Source organism: Plectropomus leopardus, chromosome 1, assembly GCF_008729295.1.
Source record: "Plectropomus leopardus isolate mb chromosome 1, YSFRI_Pleo_2.0, whole genome shotgun sequence".
In the NCBI taxonomy this organism is placed as follows: Eukaryota; Metazoa; Chordata; class Actinopteri; order Perciformes; family Serranidae; genus Plectropomus; species Plectropomus leopardus.
The window spans coordinates 15,229,482-15,253,719 of record NC_056463.1 but is presented as its reverse complement, the minus strand read 5'-3'; the positions used below and the strand labels follow the sequence as shown (position 1 = coordinate 15,253,719).

The window sequence follows — 24,238 nt, the reverse complement described above, 5'->3', positions numbered from 1 at the left end:
CATGAAAGGAATCCCTTCTGTCCAGATATTTAAATCACTGTGTACACGCTGCAACACATAAGAGCCACGAAGCCAGCCATTAGCACACATGAATAATAAGAACATGATTTTTATTGTGCTACATTCCTATAAACTGTGGGCAGCCTCTGTGGCTAAAGGAATGTTCACTGCGGAAATAAAATCAATTTTGTGCTGTCAAAGACAATATTCTCTCATTTACTGTGGGCCAGATGAAGATTGTGAATCTTCTTTTTACTGCCTGCTCCAAACTTCTCCCACACTGATGACAGATGGCTCCCTATCCTAACTTCCCACGTACACAGGAGGTAAACATTACAGGTGTGTGCAATAGCAGAGCCTGACTGTACTCCTCTGTAAGACCAGTGGGACACTCAGACACCCACAAGACTTTAACTGTTTTCAAACTTTAGAGCGAAACAAAAGTCTTAAAAGTGAAGCAGAGAAGCCAGAACTCTGCAAGATTATCTTCTAACAGTTTGGACTTCGACTTTGCTTGTGCTCTCCACAAACATTGTTAGAGGTAATTGCTACTTTCCTTAACTCTATGGTTTTTCCTGTTGTGGACACACTACATCATGTGTATGAGTGAGCAGGCCTGCGCCTGAGTTTTTTGGCACCAGAAGAAGAGAAATGGCTCTGGCTCGATAGATATTTCCTCCTCTGGTGAATTGTCAGAGCTTTGGGAGCCCTCATTTCGCTTTACTGGTGCCTCCGCACCAGTTCAGACATCTGGTTTAGGTGTATTGAGATGAAATAACAGAGAAAATGTTTTTCTAGAGACAACTACATCCTGACAAAGAAATTGTGATCATAATTATTTTGAGAAAATCAAGACCTTACGAAAACTAAGTTTTTTAAGAAATACTACTTATCACAAAAGAAAGACAATACTACTAAACTCAGTTAGATCTGCAACGATTAATCGATCCATTGTCAACTATTAAATGAATCGCCAACTACTTTAATAATCCAGTTATCAGTTTAAGTGTTTTTTGGGTTATTTTTAAGAAAAAAAAATAACATTTTCTGATTCCAGCTTCTGGTATCTTTAATCCTCTAGGACAGTAAACTGAATACTTATCGGTTTTGGACAAAACCTTCTTAGGCTTTGGGAAAAACTGATCAACATTTTTCACCAATTTCTGACATTTTACACCCCAAATGACTAATCAATTAATTGAGAAAATAATTGACAGATTTATCAACAATGAAAATAATCAGTAGTTGCCGTCCAATACTCAGTAAGATCATGACAGACGAACTGTTGGAGATAACGCCAAAGTGTACCATTAAATACAGTATGATTTTGTTGGAGCCAATGTGCATCCTTCAAAATAAGAGTCTACTAAACTTACACAATTGACATGACAGTCTGCTTTGTCAGTGGACTGTCACGTCTAAATATGGCACACTAGGTACCCTCTCGTTGGTTTTTGATATTCCGGGACAGCGTGTCAATTTACATGTTTCATGCATTGTATCTTTTTTAAATTCAATTCCATTTTTAAAGGAAAAGTACACTTTCTGCTCATTAGATGTATACAGTATTTCTCAAAATACATTCACAATATTGGTAAAACACCACGTATTTATTTTCATTTATTTTGCTTTTGCAAAAAAAGCACATGGTTAAATTTAAGGAACAACTGCACATGGTTAGGTTTAGAAAAAAACCCATCACGACTTGGCTCTGTGGTCACGCAGGAAGTGAACAGCAGACTCACGGGTGAAAGTGATTTGTTGGACCCATCCACCTCTCCTCTCATCCACCCTTTACTGACTTTCCAGCTCCTTATATAACATTTTGCCAGCTGTCTTACAAGCTGATGCCATCCTGCAGAGTTACACACTGACTGCAGCTAGTAGGATATCATACTGCAGCGAAAAGTGCCGTTTGTGTTGGTATCTAGTGTGTTTGACAAATTTACAATGGAAACAGGCTAGGCAGGCATACTCAAGGGTGTAGGTCTTGTTTACAGGTAATGATTCACCTCACTGACATCAGAAAACTAGCTGCGATGAAAGCCCCCTGCTGTGTCGCCTCACATCACCGTGTCTTGGCCAAAAAGTTGCACATGAACCCACCAAACCAACAGCCAACCATACGTTCTGTGCCTGCGTGAGACGAAATAGCCCTCCATACCAGCAGAGCGGACATCTGTATTCATCATTCAAAACGGGAAACTGGAAGACTGCCATGACGCTAGTTAGCCATATCAACAATACAATCTAAAATCAAAAGAACAAAGCATATTTACTCTGCGTAAGTGAACAATAACACAAACCACCAAGAGCTCAAAAGCAGAAGAAAAGCAATCTATCCTTACATAACAAGTTTGTTTTGACCTCCCTCCCTCTTGACTTTGGCCATTTGTTTACATTTTTCACCGCCATCAGTATTCTCATGCGGTAAGCTGAACAGCCAATCAGAGCGATTTCATTCACCAGACTCCACGGTCGCGGCTGCCACCGATTCAACAGGCTGTATAACGCAAGCAAGTCGATGAAGGCCAACAGTGCAGGACACACCACGGCGATAAGGGCCACTGTTGACCCAACGCGGGCAGACGGCTGACCGTCAGCGTGGTGTGTCACGGCCTTAAATACTGGTGGGGTCACATGCGAATGGGGGGGGGGTTGTAACTGCCCCACCGCAAGATGTTGAGTGTCAAACCATTCATTACATCCACTCTGATGATTTTTATACCCTGTATTGTGTCTTGTCTGTATCAGTTTTACTAAGATATACTCTGCCATGTTCATGTTTTTTTGTTTTGTTTTTTTGAGGGGGAAAATGTACTTTTCTAAACAGTGAGGGGGATGTGTGCTTTGTGCCCCCTGCCCCCTCCAAAATAATCTACGCCTATGGGCATACTGTAAGCATGAAACCTGACTGACCACTATCAGGGATGTGGTGCAGGGTAAACCAAGACCTGTAGAGCCACATGTATTTAAATTTTGGGTTTACCACTTCAGGGACGGAAGTAAACAGTAAGGTTTTAATGCTGAATACAGGAGAAATGTTAGTTTGGAGCTTTAAATATTAGTATTTTCCCTGAAAATAGAGTTATCCTGTCCGTATGTTAGTAGCTGCTCAGATGTTATCCACCAATGGTGCGTCACAGTTGGTTTTACTCACTTTTAAGAGGCTGCACATCACAAAAAATGAAAGTCGTGATCAAACTTACCACTTCAACCACCTTTAAAATCCCAAAGTAGGACTTGAGGTACTCCACGTCGCACCTTATCCCCCCCAACACGTTCCTTGAATGGACGGGCTCGGTGGTGGGCTGGTAGGGACTGCTGGCCCCGGAGATCATGGAAGTGTTGGAGGCCTCGCCGTCAAAGCCCTCCGCCTCCTCGGTGGTCCTCATGATGACTGTCGGCAGAAGCTGGACTCTCGACGGGCAACGTTACGACATATAAAAACCCGCTGACAAACCGCCTCAGTCGCGGGCGCAGGTTATGTTTCAGAAAGCACACTTTGTTCCATGCAGGCTGGAAGTGGCTGGAGAAAACAAACCAGACTGTCCACTTTTCATCGCCACCCCACAGAGGAAACAGCCGCGGAGGAAAACCAGGCGTTTGATGCAACCCTTGCGCTGTTTCCTCCTGGTTACAATGTTGCGTCTCTCTGAAAACTATGTTAGGCGGGTCACTTGTTCGATTCCCTGTGTCACTTCACCATGGACGGTTCTGGTGAGTTCAGCACCGCCGAAAACAAACGCCCACCGGGACTGTGTGACTCGTCTCTGCAGCCGAAAAACGTCCACCCATTATGGGCCAGAAGAACCGAGAGAGACCGTATTGTTTCCTATTGTAAACTTAGTCTGCACAGCAGCCCGCAGTCAGGCTGCCTGCTGTACGCCGCTACTCGCTATGGATGCGAGGCGGGCTTGTCTCCGCCCCTCTGAAAACTGCACATTCTTGTGTCGGCTCTGCGCCCGTTTTAAGTGCTCCCAAACAGCCTGCAAAACGGATCCAGCCGGAACCACGCCGACAGGACCGAGCTGTGCTGCATTTTTTCTGGCTCCCCGACTGGTCCTTTCTCATCGTCGGTGTGCCTCCAACCAGGCCTGATGAAAATATTTCCTCATTCTTCAGAGGATTAGTGTGCCTGCAGTGGGAAGTTTATATTGTAGTTTATCTGTCACCATCAGATCTAAATAGTTTTTGCTGTATTATCTGTAAAAGCATTTGGGGTGAAGCCAGGTAAAATGGGTCATCAGGTAAAATGTGATAAAAAGGCTTTAACATCTTGGGCTCTATTAGCAGCCAGTTTTGTTTAGTTTATTTGTACACAAGTAGCCTAAAAACTACATAAAATCCAGTTGAGAAAAAGAAACAAAAAAAAAAGTGTCAGGAGAGGTCAAGAAGCCAGAGGCTTATACAAATGGAGCCCCTCAACTTGAAAACAACAAACAATAACAAAGCAAAGAAAAAACAAACAAACCCCCCTAAACTAACATTTTACAGCAAAATACAACAAAAGATAAATGACAACAAAGAGCTAAAAAAGTTACCAGTGAGTCAACACTAATTTTAAAAAAAAAGAATTACATAGAACACAATACAAAGTAGCCTAAATAGGAAAAAAATAAATATTTAGGCTGTATTTATATAGTCACCAAACATGTTTTTGGGGTGATGCTAAAATGTGCTGATTGGGTTCACTTCTGACACACCCACCAAACAGGAGAAAACTACCTCAAAGCTCACTGCACAGTGTCACTACCTTTTGAGGAAACATGTTCAACCTGGAAACTATAGCGAAAGGGTGCACACTGTTTTGAGATTGAACGTGCCCAAATACTTACAAGGAAAGCCATGTGACATGTTTTTCTCATGCTGGTTATAAAAATTCTGCAGCTAAAATAATGAGGCTCTAACAACAAAAATAGCCTACCAGGTGCCATAACATTCTGACTTATATAAATGTGTGCCACCCTGTAAGATTTCTGATATTTATAGTATTTTTGTTATATAAAAAATATTAAATATGATACTGGGAGTCCATATCCGCCACAATACTCCAGAATTAGCCCGAATTGTTCACTGCAGACAACATGGCACCAAAGAAACAGGAAACTGAAGGACGAGGAAAGCAAAGCAGAAAAATTGGGCAATCTTTTTATAATGAATTACTACAGTATACATTATGATTTAATGAATTCATTGTTGAACTACTAAATAGATTTAACCATTTAAACAACAAGCAGAAATTACTGTAAATTATTTTTCTTGACAACACATTTTCTATATAGGAATATAGCAGAAAACCATAAGTATAAAAGTAAAATTTATAATTGCAGAGTTTTTGGTGTTTTTCTTGGTAATCTACAAAAAGTGTACCAAATTACCTGAATTAACCCTATCACTCTAAAATAAAACCTTATCAAAATATAAACAAAGAATACATTATTATTTACAGCTGTTTTCTCCGAGCTTGTTGATGCAGAAAAAGCATCATGGCTTTTTTTTTTATCAGATGTCAGGTCAAGGAAACTTTTAGAATTAAGAGATAAACGCAAAATTTCCCTTCAATGAGATAAACAATGCTTCCCTGTACTGTACCGCCCTCTAATGGCAATTAGTGGTATTAAACGGTTGCCTAGGTGATTGCAGAGAGCTACAGATGCTGCATGTCTATCTGATACTTGAATGTTGCAGAAGGCTTTTATTCATTAATGAAGTGCTGCTGTTACAAGTGGATTTTCAGTTCAAGAGAGTTCAGTTATTAAAATAGCCCTGCTGGATCTACAAAGAGTAAAGGCTCTGCAGCAAATGTGCAGAATTACCCTTTTATGGTGTTTCCACCAAAATTGTCAGGACTTCACAATGTCAGAGTGAGTCCCTGCAGCTCAAGACAAGTTCAGTGTGAGACTTTGAAATATTTTTTTATTGTCACTCAGCTAAATTAAGGACCAATTTTAGAATAGCTGAGGAAAAACAAAATACTGAAGTAAAAACTGAAATATTCCAAATGCTGACTTAATTTTAGCTTTCTAGAATGGCAAACATTGAAGATAATGAAAATACTATCATAAAAGTATCCACGTAAAGCTTGTTTATTTGTTAATTGATTGGATGCGGTAATGTGTGTTGGTTACTTTTATAGAGATCTAATTGGTATTTGCTAAGCTATTTTTGAAAAGGTAGGTATCACAAATTATTTTGAGATTTTACAATTCAATGTCAGGAAAAAGATTTGGAATATCCTACTTCCTATGTATTAGTTATTGTAAGTCTTCTGAAAGATTGACTTACGACATTTTATGACTAATTAAGGCCTTGTTTTTAGATAAATTAATTTCATGCCTTTCACAGCTTTTTACAGACTGGCAGAAACCCTGAATATTTCATATTGTTTTCTGCTTTGGTGTGGGGGTTTAGTAGGTGTTGTAGAATAATTAAAATCAATTAATCAATCAAATCAAGACCATTGTATAGATAGATGCAAAAACTGAGTCAACCAAATTTTGGATTCTTGGTTTTATTGAAGCCAGGGGTCTGATAAACATTTTTCGTATCTTTGTCGGCGTAAGAAGCGAGAATCCACATGGCAGCTTAAAGGCTACAGAGTTGTGTTAAAGTCATACAATCAAACTTCTGAATTAATTCAGGATACACAAAAAATGCAGCCAGCCATGTGCTTACAATGTCTTGATATCCTGAATACAAAAGGACTGGAAGCAGAAGCTCTTAGTCTCACATAGTTGTAGACTGTCAATAGTGGTCGAAGGCAATTCAGTTAAAGGATGTGAGGAGGCAGTTGCTTTCAACTGACATCCGAGTACAAAAGTTACAACAACGGTTCATTATTCAATCTTGGGAGCAACGTCCAACCTTTACAAAGAGTGAGTGCAACTGTGAAACCAAGCAGCATGAGAGCACTTCATTCCACTCAGCTAAATGCCAAATTTAACAAGTGTGGCCATGTTTTATGAGGAGATATCAGTGTGGTCAGTCAGGTCAAGGTGGCATTTCAAAATAATCTTTAAACAGAACGTGTCTATGGGTAGAACCACATTTGACAACACAAACAGAACATGCCTGATAAGGATGTAAACATAAACAAGGGGGTGTTTTGGGGAGGGGTCAAACCTGAAAATAATTTGGTTTATCTACTTCAAGATGTCTCAAAAACATCCCAATGAAAGTGTAACGATAGTGTTTCCTAGAGGATCGATTACATTTACAATATCACCATCAGAAAGCCATAGTTCACCACCAGGGGCACCTTCCATTACTTAAGCAGCAAACGCAGATAAACAGAGCAGTTTTAAGATGTAGATTAACTTCTATCTTAACTACTACATCTTCTAAAAAGGCAAGGCAAAAAGTAAAATAAGCATTCTGTATCTTTAACTGTAGCAACAGGGAATTAATATAAGTGTCCGAGGAAAAGTGCTTATTTCCACATGCGGTGGTGTTGCTCCTGGCTGTTCTTAAATTGTGCTTCATCCACCTCAGACCCTCAGGTGCACATTCAACCCAGTTACGAAAAGAAAAACAAACAAACAACAAAAACAATAAGCGCTTCATTTTGATCCAAAGTAAATCCAATACAGTTGTGTGGGATCATTTTTATAACAAATAAAACCCTGTGGTTATTCCCTTACAGAGCAAATTTAAGTTAATTGCATTGTGCAGACCATTTTTTAAAGAATTTACCATTATCTACTGTACACAATTATGGTACTGATTTCCGTTGACTGGTGAAACCTAAGATATGATTGAATGGAGTAAGGCATTTCTACCAATTTTATAGGGTGTTAGTCAAAACAAGAGTTCATAGGCAGGTCTGCAGTGTGGAATGCGAGGGCTCCATGCAAGAGTGGGACAAAAAATGGCCACTGGTTAATCTTATGGATGATTACAAACTATAAAAGCAGAAAATATTAACTAATATGCATCTTTGGTTCAGTGTCCCAATTCACTCGTTTTCCTTTTTTGCTATTATCTGAATAGCAAATAGCTGCTCCCGTCACACATGCCATTTATTCTGTGAAAGCTGCTGATGTACACTATCCATAAGATTAAGTAGGGCCTTGCATACAGACTTAATGATAATGTACACTTAATTCATTTTGATTATTGTGTCATGAAACCATAAACGTTGTTACAGATTATTTGATATGGTACACAGTATAATGTTTTAAATTAAAAAAATAAAAATAAAAAAAAAGAGAAATGACAGAACACAATTAAGCAACCCCTTAAGGACACACAAATGAATTAGGAGCATTCCTGTGAAGGCAGGGTGCCCAGTGTGACAAACTGTTAGCTGTACATTGAAGGCAAAGGTTGTTGTTTTAAATGGGCACTGAAGGAGACCTAACAAAAAACCCTGACTGGACAAACAGGTTTCACTACAGGGATGTGTTTCTACAGCTACTTCATGTAGAAACTGGGAATGTTTTTAACTGACATGCAAAAGTACAGTGTGAATAAAACATGTGAAACCAAAAGGAGGACAGTGCTGTCAAACACTGACGGATACAATATCTCATTTTGTTCAAACCACAGAAAATCGTTGTGTCTTTTGGCTGCAAAGTGAGTGGTTTCAGCCACAGTAAGTGTTCCTCTGAGGGACCCAAAAGTTCCATCATGTGGTTTCTTCTTTAAATATCAGCAGCCTTTTACAGTTTGTATAAAGGCATTCAATCTATTGCTCTATTGAACACTATCGACTAGGCCACAGAAATCTTATTTCTGAAAAATAACAGACCACAGGCTTGTTGTACATTAACAAAAATGTAAAATAAATTATTTGGATGACAAGAAATGGACAAAAACCTTTTAACCGATGGTGCTACAGTGCATTTCCTCTCACGTAGTAGACAAGCACCTCTACTATGACACAAACAGCTAACTGTGCGAGGCACTTAGGAGTTATAGTAGGAAAGATGCTGCCCAACCCCATCCCCCCAAATATACACACCTGTAGCTAAAGAAGCAATTCCGTTGCAACCTCTAAGCCCGCCAAATCCCAACCAGTCTCATTTAGTCAAAGAAGCTCTTTTCAGATTTTGGACAGAATTGCATTTTATACATGAATCAAAGTTAACCTGAATAGATTTTTTTGTATTTATATTTACAGAATCCTTTGAGATGAACAGGGCGAATGATATGATATGCTATCTGCTATCCGGACTTGTCGCATTAGTGTCATGACGTCAGTGGCATTTTAACATGTTATGCGATACAGATGATCATAAATCGATAGATGGTGCACAAAATAAAATAAAAGGAGAAGCCTTGTATAAATACATCAGCATCATATCCAACATTTTTTTACATACTACATCATGTATGTCTGCAAGTATTTTAATTACGTTTCTCAATGAATATATTTAAAGTTTAAATACTTTCCAATCGCAACCAAATTCCTTCCATAAGATAAGCTGAACCAGAGGACACATAACCAGTATATTTCCACTTTTTGAGCCCATGAGGAGAGCGTGTTTTACCCCAGAAACTGGGGGGCCTGCAGCCCAGCACATCCAACTGGCTGCCAGGGAGTGTGCACACATTTCCATAAGCTGTCATCCCTCACAAAATAGCATTTACAGTAGAAGAGAGGACAGAAATAAAGCCAAGCACTTATCATCTCATCAACACCTCTATCTCTGTTATCTCTCTCTTCCCACCTCACCAGAACACCAAAACATCTGATAGCATCCTGAAACTCATTTTGGTGAAACCACTGTGTGTGCTGACTGATATAGACATTGGGAATTTGGTCAATTTTTTATGCTCACATGTACATGTATATTTCCAGAGTATTAACGCAGTGGACGATGCAGCTGTTTTCGTTGCCTTCACGCTTCGTTCTCAGTCGGCGGCGGTATGTTGTTAGCTGAAACCATGGAGTCTTGTTTGCGAGTCATCCTGTCCAACTCTGCCTGGACGTCAGTCAAACCCGGCTTCTGCCCTTGGGAAAAACAGGAGACAAAGTCCAAAAGTAATCTCCTGTAGCTTCTGTGTGTACTCACAAATAATAGTTTTCTACGGCCAGCAAGCAGATGGATGGAGGTTGGATGGTGATGCGGTCCCATGCTGGAGTTTGGCGGCTCGCTGCCACAGTTAACACATGCAAAACTAATCACCAGACAAAGGGAGCATGTACTCATGCATTATCTTTTCAGCTGGGTCTCAGAGAGATGTGAACACGGCTCAGAGCTGGAACAAAAAGTACATGTCAGTGGTCCCTGCAAGGACAGATGAGTTATGCAAAGTTTCCCTGGATGCATCCAGCCATTTTACAAACATTATTTGACTTTGTTATAGTTACCTGATATAACAAAGTTAAGAAAAAACTGTTGACATGCAAAACAGCTGAGGTTACTCAAGCAAAAGAGTAGGTAAATAAAGTTAGTTGAATAGGAGAGCAGTGGGATATTACTAGGGATGGGTACCAAAACCCGGTGTCAAACAGGCACTAGCCGAATTCTTAAAGACCGGAGTATTGATTAGCTCTTCAGTCAACAGTTCTGCTATCGGTATTGGAGAAATGAAGAAAATATTTTTTTGTTTATTTAAATTGCATAAAATAGTTTGTCAGTCTCACCAACTTCATTTCTAATTTGCAGATTAAAATATTCATTTACGATGCATTTTCACTCAATGCAGAGGAGAGCTCTTTGACGGAGCCTGCAAACTGCTGCATGTGCAAGGACCAGGTAGCTTCAGCGCTGTCACTCTGTCTCAAACACACACACACACACACACACACACACACACACAGACACACAGGAGCCCTACTGTGTGTGTGTGTTAATACAAGTGCATTGTTCTGCACCTAAGGACGAAAAACACGAGCATTCTTTTAAACCATCTATCCAAAAGCACATTCATAACCACCTAGCTTAAAGTTCATCTCCTGTTACCTGACCCACCTCAGGTATGTTATAGTCTATAATAGTGATTTCTTCAGACTGATGCTATTGATGAACACTAATATATATACTGTGTATACATAGAGAATAAAGCAAATTTATTTTATTTTATTTTTAATTGTTTTTCTCTTAAAAAAACCAAAGAACCAATAAGAGCACGGTCAAATACCAGATCAATATGTAGTATCAGTAAAAGCAGTAGTGCTGTTAAAATTTTAACGATACCCATCCCTAGAGGTGACATAGAGTGAATGACATTAGTTTCATGGGGGCACTTATGACGTGAGGTTTGGTGCATACAGGCCTGTCACAAGTTTCCTCGGACTTCAGAAGTTCAGTCAAAGAAGACAACTTTTCTGATTCTCTTGTTTTAACCTTCTCTGTTTCTCTCAGGCTGTAGAGATAAAACTCCAGACAGCAAAATGGTCCACAGCCTCTATCAACAAAAGGCCGTTTCTAACTCCAATTGTCTTACAGTGCATGCAGCTTGTGCCCTGAGACGGATCTAAATACACAGGGGGCTAAAAAGTCATCAGTAATTCTTTTATGGCAGTTTTGATAAAAGAGGAACTGCTGACCTGTTAGGAAGAAGGTTTGTGATTCGGACGCTACTGTTGCTGAGGTCAGAGGTAAGCGTGCTGGAATGAGAGATTGTACCTGTTTTCTTGGCGGACCCTTGCACTCCTGCTCCAACTGCTCCACTTCCTGGGCTCCCTGGGGCCCCAGTTTTTTTACTCAACAGACTGTTGAAGAAGTTAGCCAGCACTCCCTCATTGGCAGCCCCCGCTGCAGGAAGAGGAGAAACATGGAGCTTAAAATCACTTCTTTATTAGGAAACCCCATTTTCTTATAAAAATTGTCAAAAACAACAACATTGCAAACATGAGTTTTAGGTAGGTTGTATAAATTCCTATTTGAGAATAACCCTCACCAACCATACTTTATTATGGAGTTGCTGGTTGACTTTTTTAACACTAAGACTACAGAGAACACAGTCTGATTATTAAAAGATTATCTCGCTTTAATGCCAAAAAATGAATACTGTTATGGCTCCAGATTAGCAGTCCTAGGTATCTTCAGTCACTTACATATGTATTGTTCCTGGCATGTATAATCAACTGTTTGTAGACTAAGGCCACATCTTCATCTTTAAAATTGAAGACAAAAGCCATATCAAGGGGTAATATAGTGCACCCTGGTATATGCACCACCCTAAAATCACAAGTTTGCCTCAGAAGGCTTTGCAAGCTGTACAGCATATGCATCCCCTATCTTAAATCCTTGATTTGGATAAGGAAATTAAAAAAATATGTTGATTAAGTTGCAACAAAAAGAAAACTTTTTTTTAGATCCCATTTTCTTTGACACAGATTAAGAAAAAAAGTCTAAAAAAGTGCAATTTTAAATTCACATGGGTTAACAGAGCTCTAATAAATCCAGTTAAACCCACTCTGGCTGGAATGCACAAGCCCCCTACTGCACTTAATGAGGGAGAGAAAGTCAATATTTCTGCTTAAGGGCGGTCAGCTCAGGAATCTGTCGTTACATGAAATGTTTCGGCTGTTACCTCTTGGGGGCGATATCGTAGCGCATTACAGCAAAAGATCAAAGAAATATGAAAAGGACTGTGATTAAAACTGTTTTTTTTTTGCCGGGGTCGAATTAATGTGGATGATTAAAGAGAATCCTGAATTAAATAAAAAGAACTGTGCAAACCCCTGGGACAAACAGCACAAACCAGGGAGCACAGAGTGCACTGTATGATTCTCCATAATTAGGTAAAATATAAAATTAGGCACTCATAGAGGACTTACCTTTCATGTTAGGGTCAGGCTTCTTGACTGCAGCCATTGGTGAGCTGCTGGTGACGCTGGGTTGGCCGGCGCGACCTGCGGGCCTGGGAGACCCTGAGGCTGTCCGTCCTGGAGACTCCTGCAACACAGAAACATGAGCAAGACATCTGTCAAACAAAAAACACTTAACAAAAAAATTTTTTTTCTCTAATCAAGAGAAAAAAAGATTTAATGAAAAAAAAAATCATCATTACTAAGATTTCACATTTAACAGGTGTTGAGACACTTACTGTTGCTCCTCTTGTTGGTGTGGCTGGCTGCTTTGCTAACAAAGACTGTAGAGGAAAAATAATAATAAAAAGAACAGCTTAATTTAGATGTGGCTTATGATTCATCCTCATCCTTCAACTCTAAATATTTAGCAGGGTCTTGGACAAATTGTTATTCTACTTTTTTAAAACTTTGTTTAAAAATGACTAATAAATCTACCCTCTTCCTTCTATGATTCCCACTTATTTATCTCATTTAAAAAACCTACACTGTGTATTCCACTTAAAGGTTGACAGTTTCCATCATCGTCAGTACAAACTTAATTTGTTGTATATACAAAGAGGGGTCGTTGGTGCATATAAAAGAAAAAGCAATTTGATAAAAATAAACCTCAAAAACAATGTAGAATTATCTGACTTGAAAAAAGTGAAGCCATTTCAGAGGGGATTTTTTTAGACTGTCTTCCTGGTTTATTTTTTGACAAAATGGGAAGTGAAGGTAATGTCATGTGGAAGTTGCTCACCAGTGCATGGGTACAGAATATAACTTTTGTTTAACAGTGAAAATGCCACTTTGGGATTGCAACAAAAATATTGCAAAGGACAAATTCTTGGGTCCAACTAGTCACAAGATTTAAGCCAAACTAATCCAAAATACATACTACCATATCATGCTATCCATTTTGAGAGGAGGATATCACAGCAGCTGGTGACAGAAATATTGAAATATGCACAAAAGGTTGACCCATACCTGTTGCTTCATCAGGAATACCTGCTCATCCTCTGCACTTATCTCTTTGTCATGAACCAGCTGTGAGAAGGAGCAAAGCAGAGACGTGAATGTTTATGAGACTCTGGGTTGTAATTTCATCTTTGAAAGTTCCCATTTTGTTAGTATTTGCATCACCTCACCTTTCGTACTGGAGGCTTCGTGATAAAATCTTCATATGGATCGTCGGGTCTGACTGTTGTTAGGTTTTCATGCAAAATCCCAATTTTCTTCTCATTATCCCATCCAGATGGACTGAAAAGGAAGAACAGACGGTTCAATTACAGCAGCTATTGTAGATATTTATGTAAAGTATTTCCTAGAAAAATTTGCTTTTTGGCATGTCACTGATAACAAACCAAAGGAAAGTAGGCATTTGGCAACATGGAAACCCTTTACACCTTACACTACAATGTATATTTGGAGATCACATTGCTGATAGTGCTTGACCACATTAAAGTACAGGTGTAAATGCCCTCACAACAATAATTAACAGCAATGAAAAATCAAAGAAACATGGTAAACTAAATTAACTATCTTCACTTACATGAACACTGCATCCTTCTCCACCACTAAGGCAGGCGTGGTGAACTGGAACTCATACATCTTATGCACTAAATATTTGTAAAGCAGATCCAGGTTCTTCTCCTCTTTGACTGAAGTATAGATCAGGCCAGCTCCATCTGTTTCATTTAGTTAAGGCAGCAATTGTTGGGGTAATGGCATAAAAGGTGGATTGATGAATTAATTGATCATAATCAATAAAATATAATGGGCCACATTGACTTTTTAAACATTTCTGTTTAAAAAGTCAATGTTATTGGGGCACCTGGTGGCTCAGTGGATAGAGCGGGGGCCCCATGTATAGAGGCTGTTTCCTCGCTGCACCGCCCGCAGGTTCCACTCCGGCCTCGGCCCTTTGCTGTATGGCATCCCCTCTCTCTCTCTCCCCCTTTCACATTTGTGCTGTCCTATCAATTAAAGGCAAAAATGCCCCAAAAAATAACTTTAAAAACGTAAAAAGTCATTGTTACAGATAAAATGACAATATTAATAAATATAAAGTAGTTATTTAATAAAAGGATACATCTTAAGCAAAATTGCCTGATGTGGGACTGGATGAAATCAAAGTGCTCCTCTCTGTAGTCGTGCTCCTTCTCTAGTACGCTGACTGCGTCACACTAAAGCGGAAAAATAAGAGAGGGGAAAAATAAATGTTTTAATGACAAAGACAATTAAATGTCAGCATTCACAAACAGGAACAACAAATATTTGTCCTCTGATGGGGGTCTGGCAGATCACTAATTAAAAAAAGCACATTGACCATTTTCTAGTCACAGCTAACATGTGAAGCTCTGCTCATGGCTAAACTGTGTTTCAGCACTAGCCTTTGCCCAGAGGGTTAACAAGCGAGTATAATGGCAGCTTTTTATTAGAAGATTCAGCCTCACAAAGCACAACATAAAAGTAACAGCATACATAAAAGTCCATTCTCCACCGATACAGATGTATAAGTGGGTTATATGGGGAGACTACAAAGGGTCTGAGCACAAATGTGCTCATCATGGAAGCAATTCAGGCAGCGACTCAGCAAAGAGGGAAAACTACAGGTTACAAAGGCTCTAGCTACTGGAGTTAAGAAACCACAGCCCCAGTGTAAGGGGAGTTTTGAGAGGCTTTGGACCGTGGCCACAGGTGACCTGACATAGATGGTCAAAAAAACATTCTGGAGATGACTTTGTAGTGTACCAAGTAAACTTATCCTAAAAAAGGTATCCCTGGCCTTTTTGTAGATATGGTTTTAAGAAAGAGAGCTATGAGGAACTGCATATCCCAGTGGCACACCTCTACATAGAACAAAACAGCAATGGCACATTAGAGGAATTTAGGGGAAGTACACAGTATTTAAGTATCAATTTTAAAGAGCAAAACTGGAGGCTGCATGTATGATTCATTAGAAGCTGCATTATTTAAGTATTGACGATGGTTAACTAATCTAATGCTTTTTGACACCTGCCATAGGAATTTGGAGTTGACCCTATATTTGGATGGACACAAAATGAAAACATAAAGACTATACAAACTGATCTTTTTTTTTTTAAAACACAGGTTGTCTATGGCCTCATACAAAAGATTTTTTAGGCTGTAGGAATAACTTACCTTTGTGCAAACTATTAGCACTGGAATGCCCAGGTTGTGTGTGAGTGTGTTGTCCCCAAGCGGCAGCACAACGTCCTCGTCCTCCCCTGCTGTTGGGGCCCGTCTTTGTGGGGAGGATGGGTTGGCCTCCTCAGGTTCTGTGTACTCTTGGAACGCTTTCACCACTAGGGGAAAGACAAAGGCAGCAAAAGATGGGAATTGGACCATTAGTGAACACACAACAGCAAGTGAGCTTAAAAACAATAAGATTAGTTCAGTTTCCGAAGCATTTACCTGCCTCACCTTTTCTCTTTCATTATTGGACAAAGGCATTTTTTTACGGTATTTTCAATACCATGGCAGACCTTTTTTTTTTTTTTTTTTTCAAAAACTCATTTGAGCTGTAATTTTTATAACAAAATCATAAGGCAAAATGTATATATTTAAAAGAGATCTAATCATGTGCCAGTAAGCATGAATACAAATTTTAACCCTCAGTGCTTTTGCAGACTCAAGTTAACCTGCTTGTGTGCTGCTCTTATCAAATAAAAATGCCTCTCTTACCCCAACTGGTATTAAATTGGTTTAAATTAATGATAATTTAAATTAATTATTAATTAAAATAACAGAAAAGTTATATAAAGTAACAAATTATGTGCTCAGAGTTGCTGAGATGCCTTTCAAAAAAGATCTAAACTATGAATGTGTTGGGCATTATCAACACATTCAGCAAGATCACTGAGCCTAACTTAGCTCTTTGTTGTTAATAATAAACTCTTCCAACGCTGGAAGAACACAAGAACATTAAGCTGGCCAATCATAGTTCTTGTGGTCTCCACTTAGCATCTCTGTAGCCCCAACATGTAATTTCATGAGGCACACGTCATCTTTGGTGGTACCTTTGGTAAAGCTACTCAAAGCCACTGCAACAACCAGATGCAGAACTACATTCCTGGTTGTATAGCGCAGTGTACACTGTTGTGCTCAGTTTCAAACTAAGTCTGAGATTAGATCATATACATGCATGGCACTCAACTGCCATATTATGCCCACTCCACCTTGGTAAATATGCTAAATTTCTACTCATACATTGGTCTCAGATGAAAGGTTGAAAACGATAAATACAAAATACATGACATCGTTCAAGTTTCTGTTGTGCTGCTGCATCTGTCCAGACACAAAGCCGTGAGGTGGGGTGGGGTGGGTGGGGTGGGGGGTTGCATGTGCAGAAAGCTTTGTCCTACTTCCTCAGGAGCTTCAGAAATGCAGTTGGGGACAGCCCACAAAGCCAGATTGACTTGCCACTTTGAGCCAGCTCCTTTACTCTCAAACATGGGATTTAGTATATGGGCTGAGAACTAGTGTTACAAGCAATCTCAAAGGGAACCCTCCCAGGACACAGGATTACACAAATCCAGCGCATATGCACAAACAGGTTGGCGTATGTACACTAGGAATTTAACATGCTGATTTCAAACCATCCAAAAGAAAGATTAATAAAGCAATGTCTGACCCTTTTTCAAGCTCAAGATTTTATACTGGGGACATCTGAACCTAATTTGACAGAAATTTGAGTGACTGCTAAGAGAAGTCAGATATTCATATAATCGTTTCCAGTGCAGAGGCATCAGCCTCAACGTGGTGCACATTTATTGATTGAAAACACAAAAGAGAAACCAGAAAACACATCATAAAATAGGAGTAGCTAGCTACTAGCAAAAGAGAAAACATTACTTAAATGTTATCTTCACTGCTATCCTTTTCATCATAGAGCCTCGTTTCCACCACAATGGTGTTTGAGGAAGTAGAGCACTAGATTATGCTGAAATGATGAGTTGAGTAGTCTGTATACACATTTTGATATTTAGTTTGCCATAAAATCTACAATAACTATGACTCAAAGCACACAGTTGTGAGTAATTGATACTTAAGGGTGAGATGTTGGGTGGAGTATCATTGTAAAATACAAAGTGAAACAGACAAAGAGGGACAAAGTCTATCTATCTGTTTCACAAACAAAGGTGGTGTCAAAATATGTTGGCACACATAATCAAGATCTGCTCAGTCTTCAGTAAGTTCAATATGCTGTGCTTAAAGTGCTTAAACTGTATCTCAAAAAAAGCTACAAATAAAGGTGGAGTTTCAGGCCAACTAAATGTTTGATCAGCAAATTTGGTCTCACTGGTTATTGTAATGGTTTTTTAAAACAAAAAATAACTTGTCAATGCTGTTGACTCAAAACTAAAATATTTTACATACATACTTCCAGTAATTAAAAGTGTAACCCACCTAGAGTCAAAACAAAATAGCCTTTCTCTGATACTGTGGCTAAAAAGAGAAGTCCCTGTCTTGTGACTACCACAGAAGTCGCTAAACAAAATATTTCTTATTTCAACGTGTGGTCCAGGCAGCAATAGGTTGATCCTGTAATTCAACTTGAGACGAGTCCAGCAGCATGACTACTTCAGTTGCAACACAGCAGGAGCCAGTATGTCCGGCCCACTGACTGAATTCAGACCCACTCAGTTTACGTCCTTTCCTCTCCCTGACGCTGCTGACGGAGGGGAGGGAACCATGATGCAAGACGCCTGCAAGACTCCCTGGACAAAAGCCACTCACACTCACTTCCAGTCTGTCTGTCTCTCTCTCTCACTCACATGCTCACATCTACAAATATGTAACCTGACTAGGTCTCACCAATCTGCCACTGACATCACGACAGACATGCTGGAAGATACTTTATGTGGATGACATCTCTCGGCTAAACTGGAAATCTGACCATGTCAGTGGATGGGGTCAAAACGTTGGGCCGAAAAAAAGAAAGTAGGAGGTAAGACCAAGGAATTCTGACAAAAACATATAATGTTAAGACTGAAAACAAACACACATAAAACTGAGAAGACTTCAAGAAGAAATATTCTACAGTACACACAATGATTGAAAATTTGCTCAAGTCCACATTAACTGAATACAAGTTATAATGTATTCATTCCAAACAGTGTGTCCTTTCTACTGCATTGTATGATTAATTTCAGCTATGTTTAACTAAACAGCCACTTTAACTGAATTATAAAGCCAGCTGAAAATCTGCACCCATTAAAAATCATTAGACCCAAGTGTTTGTAATTAACAATCTGCTTTAGTCATCACTTGGCTACCAGCTTCCCTTTTCTTTCTCATATGTTTGCCAGCAGACGTGTTACCACATGTCACTGTATTAGCATGTTACATGACTTTTAAGACCTGTTCTGTCAAATTCATCTGAAATCACTGAGCAGTTTGGTAATAAGTCTTTCCAGATTATAAGAGCAACAGCAGCAAGATGTCCTTGGCAGCAGACAAGAATCTCCTGTAAGACCCTGCAGGCAGAACTAACTTGCAACCTCCAAAAGTACTTTTCCAAACACAAAAGAACAGTTCATAAGCAAGAGATGATCAGTTCTAAAATTAACAGAACAACATCTGAGTGCATCACACTCATTGATCTGCAGAACTTGCCTCCAGCCAGAGCACACAGCTGAGGATCATGGGCCTCTCTGGTGATGACCTAGAAACATCCATGACAATGTGTAATGTTATACAGTGCTTCCACGCTGCGCAGCCACCAATCTCTCATTCTCCCCAGCAGACAGGCAGCAAGGAGACCGGCTCTTATTATGCAAGACTCCCAATGCTTCAAACCACGGATGCTTCAGGCACTTTTCCTGAGTGCCGTTTCTTTGAAACCTTCTACTGAGATATACAATTCCACAGTATGTATGCATGTCATACTTCAATTTTTGCTGATTTTTTAACTTTGAGATATAAAATGACCAACTTGTAATAGGTCACCACCTTACATCAATTTTATTCAACTGTCTGTTGTAATTAAACAAAGCCTCGTTCAGATTTACACTAGTAGCTGCCTTTTTAGCTATAAACCAGCAATAAACCATGCCTCTTAAAAATACCACAAACCTCTTAGAGGTTGCCACATAGTTATGAATGTCCAGCGAGGTCCAGCAGAATTTTTAAAAAGCCTTCTATAAATAAAAGCCTTTTGTTTATTACCAGTTCACTCATCGTTGACGTTTTATTGTCGTTCCCATACGATCCAAAATGCAATTAACTTCAACAACATTACTTACTCTTCTGCTCCATTTCTCTCATGTCTTCTGGAGGAATCTTGAGCTTGTCCACATGGTCACGGAGGACACTGGCCCACTTCTGCAGTGACTCCATAATGGTCCATGGCCGTGACATATCCGCAACGAACACAGCTAGACAGTCAGGAAGAGATTGAGCTGAAACAGCAAACTTCAGCAGGCCTTTGTGGTACAGGTCTCCATCCAGGATCCACACATTACAGCGAGTAAGGTCTGGAAAGGAAACCAAAACACTAGGTTATACACAATATTATTATTGTTTTTAGCCACTTATTTTGAAAATGCTACTGCTGTATAACAAGTAAAGAAAAGCTACAGCAGGAAAACTCACCATCTCTGTCTTCGTCATGGACATTTAAGTACAGATACTCCAGTCCTCTTCCTCTCTTGTTGTGATCAGTTCCTTGAAGTTTGGCCATGAGTGCTGTTTTTCCTGATCCATCCTCACCTGGAAGATATTTCATCCATCAGCTTGCATGTAATATCATTTCATTATTAAAGCAGCCGTAATATTGTTCAATACATTATGTCATTGTGGATATTTTAGAATAATAATGGATGGGATGTTGCAAAAAAATAATATTAAATCATATCTTGATTTAGGATGCAATGATATGGTATTTTCCTGGTTCATGAACTGTCCCCCGAAAATATTACACAGTATGATTGTATAACAGTATTACTATTATTTATAGTTACAATTCATTCATTCATTTGGTTGAATAAATGTTTTATTACTATAATTGAAATGTTTTTAATCAAAAATGTGTAAAAATTCTACCTTTTGAAAATACCTAAAATAATTATGAGAATCTCTGTCCAGTTACACTGTTCTCAATATAACAAAGAGGCAATTGCACACTGTATGAACCATCAATTTTTAAACATGGTATGCACTGAAACCGGTATATCACTGCAACCCCAATCTTGACTTTACAATCTAGGTTTCCACTTTAAATGCAATGACTATGCAGATGTTGTCATGGCTGTTGGAGGCTGCAGTGTCTCGCACACATCCTTCTGGTCGAACAGCAATATTTCTCACATTTTCGAAGCCCAACCCATATAAGTACACCCCCACCCAAGATCTCTCTGAATTTGGGTTTATTATATCTTCCTTTGGGAGCGTGTGGGAAGAAACACAGTTTAAAGTGCAGACTGTTTTAAAAGTCAGAAAGGTTTTAGTTTTCATCTTGTGCTTTTGTGAGTTCAGTGTTGTTTTGCAGTTTGCAGCCCCCCCCCACACTCCAAACACTGCAGGAGACTTTCACACATGCAGATTAATTACACTTACCAAATATCAGGATATTTTTTCCCGATGGCAATTTTAAACTCGAACTAGTTGACACTTCACTCAGTATTGAGGTCCTACAAGACAACAAAACAGACAGTTGACAGTTGAGTGGCGCAATGACAGCTCCAAATCTCTAAATGTTAATGTGAACACACAAAGATATTGGTCAGCTTGTGTTACCTAACTTCACTATTACTTCCAACGCTGAATAATATTATTCAACTGTTTCAAGCCCAGTTAGCTCAGTGATGTGTCCACGACAACACAAAAAGACAGGAAATGATAAGTCATTTCCACTGACCGGTACGTTAGCATAAATACCTAGGGATTTGAATTCATCTAATCTGAGAAGTCAAAGTATAATAATAGCGAAAAAAGGCAAAGTTAATTTCCGCATAACGTTACTCCAGTTGACGTTAGTCGGTTGTGGTATAGCTTTTTTACGTCCCTGTTAGCTTGTTGTATCCTGCATAAAGAAGCTAGTTTTTAGATGTTCCCTTGACACGAACTATCAAATCTAACATTCACTTATGAATGACTCTTTAAAATTTCACTCGTTCATTTAAACATGTTCATTTCATTAGTAAAAGTAATAAGCAATCTTGCCTAACTACAATGTAGCTATTCAGCCACTTCGCTGACGTTAGCCGAGCTGCTAACACGGTTAACGTTAGCACACAGACCGCCCAGCTAACGTCGCTGCTAGCCGGGCCGGTGTTTGATTGTGAGCAACCGGCAGTGACAAAGCAGAACCGTAACGGCTGTGTTTTTCTGAGTCGGACCTCGGCAGACGTGAAGTTGTTAAAAGAATAACAGAACTTGCCAAAGGTTTTGTCCTTCTTCCTCTTCGTTGTTGTTGTCGCCTGTCCCGGCTGCGCCCGGGAGCTGTTTCTCCAGAACGGGAGCCATCTTCTCTTTCTACAACCACAAAGGCAAGGCCCTGCTGCTGCTGGGGCACCGCAAGCACCGCCTTCATCCAACCGGCCCAGGGTGCGTTGCATTCATGCACCGCTTCGTCGCGCCGGGACTGTGGGTACACCGCTGCACAACCGACGTTCGGTGTAATAGCTGCAAAGAGTTTTTATTTGCTTTAGTAATTATTATAAAGTAATAAAAGTGTATATGTACAGTATATGATAATAAAATATAAAAAGGGGGATTTTACTATTTTTTTTGTGTCGCAAGTGTGGATTCAAACATCAAGCACTTCTGGCCGCATGCCAAAAAGTGATGTCATGCAGGTTTTTGCCCTTTAACAGCTGATCGAGAACACCGTGTGATAGCAACACTTGACTTGTGACCAGAAGTTCAACATCCCGATAGCCCATAGCAATTTTCAGTGTTGATTTAACCTTTTAATTCTTCATCCTAGAAATTTACCAGCTATGCTCCACGGATAAGAATGGGACCAATTCCAAGTCGGTCAATTTTAGCACCTCAAATCTGTTTATTTTAGTTAGTGATTTAAGGTAGCCTATCATTTAGGTGTAATTACAGCTTTCGTGAATCACATGCACTTGTACTTCTGCTAGCAAAGCTGGTTCTCAGCATGGACACAGATGGGTGCAGCTTGAACATACACATTTCTAGGATTTTAGGACATTTCTAGGATTTATGATTTTTCAAGGATTTAAGGACAGTTCTTGGATTTTGGAACATTTCTAGGATTGTTGTACTTTTCTAGGATTTTAGGACATCTTGTAGATTTAAGGGCATTAAAAGATTTATAGACATTTCTGGGATTTTAGGACATTTTGCAGATTTAAGGGCATTAACAGGATTTATAGACATTTCTCGGATTTTAGGACATATTGAGGATTTATGTTTCTTGGATTTAGGGCATTTTCAGGATTGTAGGACATTTCCAGGATTTAGGGTCTTGGCTAGGACCCCTGTCAGGGGGAGTGGGGGGATCCTCCCAGGCCCTTTTTTGTTTAACAAGCTCTATTTTGATGCTGTTTTGTGTACTCTGGCACTTTGTGTACAAAAAAATACAAAAACAATCCCCTGTGTGAATCACTTTATTTTTTATTGTGAATTAGAAAATGGTTGGGCCACCCAGCACCCCCCCCCCCCCCCCCCCACACACACACACACACACCACCCCATTTAAAACAGTCTATAACTGTGCTTGTCTGCTCGTCTTCACTATATGCACGAAAAAGCGAGACAGGCTCTGAAGGGGAGTCACGGTTGCCCAGCAGTCTAATAAACACATACCATGAAGGTATCCATAGATACAGCTGTTACTGTTACTAATTCAAGAACTAATATTACTATAAAAGGATGTTGATTTGGCACAACAAAAAAAGGTTATTTCAATAGGGCTGAGAATGATAAAAGGAGTATTGTTTGGGCTGTTTATTGTTCCAGTACGCCTACGAGTGTTAGATGGCCAGTAACATTTATTCAAAAGTGTTGCAAGGACAAAAAAAAATGAGTGTGCCAGCCAGCCCAGCTCCAGTGCCACCATCAGTCCAAACATTACTCCCTTTTTTAGGGAAAATCACATCAAGCCTTTTACTCTGGAACTACATTATCAATAAACAACTTTGTCTACCTACAGTGGTTTTCGCATTAAGATGAGTCAAATAAATTGAAACTGAACCCATTAAATTAAAACCATCATACATTTGGTTATAACTCAAATTACAATCTTTACCAGCCTTCAGCATACCAAAATAAGGCTTTGTGGGATATCATTTTGCATTTACAATGTTATACTACTGTTTTGAAAAGAAATCTCCAGTAGAGGGTGCTATTCACGTTTCTCTGAATAGGTAGATATAAAAACCAAATCATTTTTTAGCACACCTCTTCTCCCTTTCATGAAAAGGCTGATAGGCATACTTGAAACATTTAAACTGACACTTGATGAAACAATATGAAAGTGTAATATCATTATTA

The 24,238-nt window shown here is 39.4% G+C and overlaps 2 protein-coding genes and 1 long non-coding RNA gene across 4 annotated transcripts in view; 1 reads left to right on the top strand and 2 right to left on the bottom strand.

The window, feature by feature from the left end:
- The window catches only part of cmtm4 (CKLF-like MARVEL transmembrane domain containing 4), a 29,033-nt gene extending 24,965 nt beyond the window's left edge, over positions 1-4,068 (bottom strand). Inside the window, exon 1 of the mRNA XM_042493362.1 lies at positions 3,210-4,068. Within this exon, the coding sequence (XP_042349296.1) occupies positions 3,210-3,395 (186 nt within the window). The 5' untranslated portion in view covers positions 3,396-4,068. The remainder of the gene's footprint in view (positions 1-3,209) is intronic.
- Positions 4,069-6,498: 2,430 nt separating this feature from the next.
- dync1li2 (dynein, cytoplasmic 1, light intermediate chain 2) lies at positions 6,499-22,301 on the bottom strand. 2 transcript variants are annotated; one of them, XM_042493335.1, is made up of 13 exons: positions 22,155-22,301; positions 21,332-21,405; positions 20,369-20,485; positions 20,020-20,250; positions 15,914-16,077; positions 14,841-14,934; positions 14,301-14,436; positions 13,897-14,008; positions 13,736-13,795; positions 13,006-13,050; positions 12,737-12,854; positions 11,580-11,708; positions 6,499-9,958 (listed from the first exon to the last, which is right to left on the bottom strand). In XM_042493335.1, exons 1-13 carry the CDS (start codon positions 22,238-22,240, stop codon positions 9,846-9,848), a joined length of 1,479 nt encoding a protein of 492 aa, XP_042349269.1. In that variant the 5' UTR covers positions 22,241-22,301; the 3' UTR covers positions 6,499-9,845. The 2 variants fall into 2 exon arrangements, with proteins under 2 accessions (XP_042349269.1, XP_042349278.1); XM_042493344.1 differs by having other exon boundaries at positions 9,841-9,953; positions 22,155-22,300.
- Positions 18,546-20,141, top strand: LOC121948088. The gene is made up of 3 exons (XR_006106129.1): positions 18,546-18,722; positions 19,521-19,644; positions 20,053-20,141. It is a non-coding gene; the product is annotated as an uncharacterized LOC121948088 (long non-coding RNA).
- Positions 22,302-24,238: the final 1,937 nt, after the last annotated feature.

Excerpts from the sequence above, each read along its gene's own strand:
- dync1li2 (XM_042493335.1), bottom strand. The coding sequence starts at position 22,240 with ATGGCTCCCGTTCTGGAGAAACAGCTCCCGGGCGCAGCCGGGACAGGC. Across the intron at positions 14,935-15,913 it reads TGCTAATAGTTTGCACAAAG|TGTGACGCAGTCAGCGTACT; the intron begins GTAAGTTATTCC and ends TTTCCGCTTTAG. Across the intron at positions 12,855-13,005 it reads CACCAACAAGAGGAGCAACA|GAGTCTCCAGGACGGACAGC; the intron begins GTAAGTGTCTCA and ends TCTGTGTTGCAG.